Source organism: Suricata suricatta, chromosome 2, assembly GCF_006229205.1.
Source record: "Suricata suricatta isolate VVHF042 chromosome 2, meerkat_22Aug2017_6uvM2_HiC, whole genome shotgun sequence".
NCBI lineage: Eukaryota > Metazoa > Chordata > Mammalia > Carnivora > Herpestidae > Suricata > Suricata suricatta.
In genome coordinates, this window is record NC_043701.1 from 6,001,780 (window position 1) to 6,006,715 (window position 4,936).

At 47.2% G+C, this 4,936-nt stretch overlaps 1 protein-coding gene across 2 annotated transcripts in view; it reads right to left on the bottom strand.

Moving 5' to 3' along the window:
* Positions 1–402: 402 nt before the first annotated feature.
* LOC115277424 (GTPase IMAP family member 8-like) overlaps positions 403–4,936 on the bottom strand; it is a 22,085-nt gene continuing 17,551 nt past the window's right edge. For both annotated transcript variants that reach the window (XM_029921577.1, XM_029921579.1), the window contains exon 4: positions 403–2,401. In XM_029921577.1, the coding sequence (XP_029777437.1) occupies positions 1,722–2,401 (680 nt within the window). In that variant the 3' untranslated portion in view covers positions 403–1,721. The remainder of the gene's footprint in view (positions 2,402–4,936) is intronic.

Here is a 4,936-nt window from a genome sequence, read left to right on the forward strand (position 1 = left end):
GGGTGTTAAGCCCTACCCTGGGAAAAGACACTACGTTGCTTAGCCCAACCATCCCCCACCTCGTGCAGCTCCAATGTCACCTGGTCAACCTAGAGTGGCCCACTGAGGTTTGTGCCTGCCTTCAAACAGAAGGGAAGCTTGGGAAGAGACACAAAATGCCTTCTAGACTTTATTCCTCCCATGCTCCTGGTTCTAATTTATTTCTCCTCACTCTAGTGAAATGCAAGAGTGGAAGATTCCTGAGCTGGCAGAGCCCTCATGAAGTGGCTGTCACCCACTCAAAGGTCCTCATGCACCCAAGATGCAAAAACCTCACCAAAGTCAAGGTGTCAAAACATCTGCATTGCCTCTCCATGGAGCCATGCTCTGCCTCTGAGTCAGAAAAATAGAAATCAGGAGGTGTGAATTTATAATATAATTCATATTTATTATTTCACTCAACTGAATATACTTATACATACATTCTCCAGAATTTGTCATATTCAGGTTTATGCAGAGTACAACAGTATTGATGGTGACGGTCCATGTTGAAGGCAACTGATAACTTTCCAAAAATAAAAGCATATGGATGACGTAGATACTGTTCTCAAAGCATATATAAAACAGTTAATACTGAAAGCATCTGACTACACGTACCTGGAATAAGACCCCATAGTTCTCATCTCATATATTGCCTGCACCAGGTGGCCCTCAATATAATCTGCTCAGGTGTCAGAGAACACCACCGTCCTGGAACGGAGAAGCAACCTTAAGCGTGGAGGCCACATGCCACACTAGCCTCAGACTGCCTACGCTCGGACTTCCTGATGAGAGACACAATAAGCCCTTAATGTGTTCAAGACATTATTAGTTGAATTCTCTAAGCTTTACCCCAATTCCTCACCCTCAGGGATTAAAAAGAGAGAGAGAGAGCAAAGAAATTTTCAACTTTTCTAGAGGCAATCTAGAATTCTACATAGAATTTTGGAACTTTGCAAGATTGTCTCATGTTGGCAATTTTACCACATTTTTGGATTTTCATTCTATTCTAGTTCACTATAATGGTTAGCAATAAAATCTTTGGAAACCTCACAGACTCATGTTCATTTCCTAAGGGACAAGAAAGAAGAGTAGACTGGTGCCCACTTTTCACTCAGGCTTGGAATGGAGACAGCACTAAGGAATATCTGCCCTGTGAGGAAAGGAATGTGCTGGCCCTGAGTCCTGCCCCACTGGTGACAAGGCAGCTCAGGGGATCAGCAGGGCTGGCAAGCAGCCCTGGGCATCCAAAGGCCCATGGGACCCAGCTTGTCCACTCTGCCATCCCAGGGGTTGGCTGGACAACTCATTGCTCATTGCTCTACATTTGTGTCTGGATCCCCTGGTTCTTGGGTATTAGACTGTGTTCTGACCCCAGGCTGGCCTTGGCCTTGGTCACAGTGTCTGTCCTGACTCCAATCTGTGTCCACAGGTGAGGTGATTCTTGTGCCTTAATTTTGACCCTCAATGGCCACCCAATCTCAAGAGCCTCTTTCCAGATTTCCCTTTCTCCTTTCTAATCCCCTGCCCTGGCCTGACAATTTATTCACCCGCTAACAGCTGAAGCACTGCAAGGTAACCAGCATGTGCCTCTCAAGCCCTCTAAATCATGGACCCTCCTCCCCTCCCACCAGCCCTACCGCCCCCCCCACCCCCAAATAAGGGTGTCTCTAACTTAAAGAGACCCCATGCATGTCAGCTACCTATAATAACATATCTTTGAAGTTTTTCAGTAGGCTTTTGGACTTGCACTTTTCTAAGTCTTTGTTCCCTTTGCCCATTCCTTCATAGGGGTACCCACGCCCTCCATGGCTCCTTATCAGCTCGCTGGCCATTGTCAGAAGAAGTGTTGCCTGATTTTCCCTGGCTTGGCCAGTTTCTTTGTTATTAAAAGCACACACTCGCCCCTCACACCTCTTAATTGTGTTCTTAAGAGCCTTGTTATCTGTTTCCTGGAGGTAATCTTTGAGGTCCTTCCCTTCTAGGTCTTCCTTCCGGGTGAACAGCACAATCGTGTACTTCAAAACTTCCTCCCCAAAGATGGTCTCTAGTTTCTTCACTGCCTTTTTGTCCTCCTCAGTGAAGCGTCCCAGCTGGAACACCAGGACCAGAACCATGTTCCCTTTCTCACAGTGTCTGATGACCTTGTTCTTCTCCTTCTCCAGAGAGGATTGACTGCACTCAGTTATGGCCATCTGGCAGAGCAAGGGACTGTCCACAACCACAACTGTCCACCTGCCCCACATCCTCCTGCTGCTCTGGGTCGTCTTGGTGTTCAGCTGTGCTCGGAACTGATCATGAAAGATACGGTTCCCAAGGATGGTGTTCCCTGTGGCGCTCTTCCCAGTGCCGATACCCCCCACAAGGACAATGCTCAGCATCTCTGTCAAAAGGAAAGCAGAAAAGATTCATGACCATGGTAGATCCGTGTGCAACTTTCGAAGTGATGCCAGACATCACAGCGGAGGATGCTCAGAGAGCACCATGGCCACCCCCTTAGCCAGCAGCCCCTCCCCAAGCATGGGGGATGGGGAATGGCTTCTTCTGGCCAAGCACTCTGTGAACCCATAAGCACGAGTGCCCACCATCTCTGCCCAGTGCTCACCCATGACATGGCCATGGTCCCTATCTCTGAACCTGCTCCCTCTTTCTGGTACCTTCTCTGACTCCCATGGGTGCCACTGGCCCTATGACCCATCACCCACTCAGATGCATCCAGGCTACACATCTCATTTCTTGGGCTTATGTTCCTGCTGCAACGATGTCTTCCTCTTGCCAACTAATGGGATAACTGCGGCAAAATCTTCCCAATGTATTTGAAAAACTACTCCATAGAATTGACATTTCATGGAAAACCAATTACATATATCATCAACAGATTACTAGTTCCTTCATTTGGATCACGCTACAATTCATGTCTCATTAAGACCACATTAAACTGAGCTGTATCTTTCATCAAGGAATCCAAAAGCACTTCGTTGTTATAACAGTGAACACACACTCCCACTGTTTTGTGTGGCAAAAATGGAGAAAAGATGTCCCTCTAAGTGGAATGGCAGATGTACAGAGCCCTTGCAGAGTGTGCTAGTGGGGGGCCCTTATGACTTTGCACTTGACCTGTGGTCTTTCTCTTCCACACTGCCTTTTCCTACAGTTCTCCTCAATAATGGATTCTTAGCCAAGTTACCAATATCCACCCCAAAACAAAGAGTGAAGGAAGCCTACCCCCTGTACTGTTCCTTCAAGGGGAAATTTTTGAACTGCTGATCCTGAATCCACAATGTTATCTTTATGCATAAAGGTTGAAAATTAAATTAGTCCTCGCACACTCCCAGATTTGTCACAAGACTTCAGTCTCTACTTCCATACCTTCAGAGGGTTGTTCCCAAGACCTCTGTGATCTGGGCTATAACCTGCCTCCCACATCATGTAGAGGCACAAACCCTCCATTTCTGTCATTGCTCCAAATTGCTAGTGTGCCCTCTGCAATGTCTTCCAGCTTCCTGCCAGCCAGACAAACCCTGCCCATTCTCCAAAGCCCATTTCAAACTGGACTTTCTCCATGCAGCCTCTCCTGACTTCCCACATGTCTATACTTCTTCAGGAGGCTCCCAGCACCTGGTCATCCATGACAAATATGAAAACGCTCCTTTGAGTCTGTGGTGTTCTCAGGTGAGGATGTTTGCCATGGGACAGATGGGATGAGTCATGCTGGCCTGAAAGAATCTCAGCTCTGGGCAATAGAGTGTATCGAACAGAGGGCTTGGGGACTTCTGCTAAAGGAGCAGGTAGTGTGGCTGGGCTAAGAAACCCATTAAGCTGGGGCACCTGGGTGGCTCAGTCGACTGAGCATTGGACTTCAGCTCAAGTCATGATCTCCTGCTTTGTGAGTTCTAGCCCCACATTGGGCTCACTGCTGTCAATGAAGAGCCTGCTTCAGATTTTCTATCCCTCTCTCTCTCTACCCCTCCCCCCTTCCACTCTCACAAATAAACAAATATTTTTTAAAAAAAAACATCTAACACCATGTGAGAATCACCCGTCGTGAGCATTCAGGTTCCTAAATCTTGTCTTCCTCTCTATCAAATGGCTTACTCTCTCCAGAAAGAGAAGAGCACAGAACCAAGAAGTCAAGGGGCCCTAGGTGGCTCAGTTGGTAGAGCATCTGACTTCGGCTCAGGTCATGGTCTTGTGGTTACTGGGTTCGAGTCCCACATCCGACTATTTGCTGTCAGCACGGAGCTCACTTTGGATCTCCTCTCTCCCTCTCGATCTTCCTCTTCCTCCACCACCACACAAAAATACATCAACAAACTTAAAAATGAAGAGGGTTGGGTGGGTACCTCACTTGGTTAAGCGTCCAATTCTTGATTTCAGCTTATATCATAATCTCATGATTCCTGGGTTCAAGCCCTGAGGTGAGCTCTGCACTGAGAGTGTGAAGCCTGCTTGGAATTCTCAAATCTCTCCCTCTCTCACTCTCTGTCATTCCACTGCTTGCCCTCACTCTCCCTCCCTCTCATTCTCTCTTTATCTCAATCTCTCTATCTCTCAAAACAAATAAACTTAAAAAAAAAAGAGAGAGAGAGAGAGAACCAAGAAGTAAAGACATAAAGAGACAGAGTTGGAGTGGGCTTAAGAGAAAGAGAAGACCAAACCAATGGTCCAGAATTACCTCATCACCAGAGCTGAGACCTGAGCCCCAAGCCAGAGATATACTATGGGGAAAACAAGGTATTGGAAAAAGCTCAACTCCTTCCCTCAAGGCCTCCACCATCCCCTTGGAGAGATGGGAGAAGGGTCAGGAAAGAAGAAGTAAGGGTTTAAACGTGTGGACAGTGTGCAGGCAAAGGCTCATCACCTCAGGAACATTTGAGGAAGGAAGGAGAATGAGAAAAGGTCGTCAAGAGCCTGGACC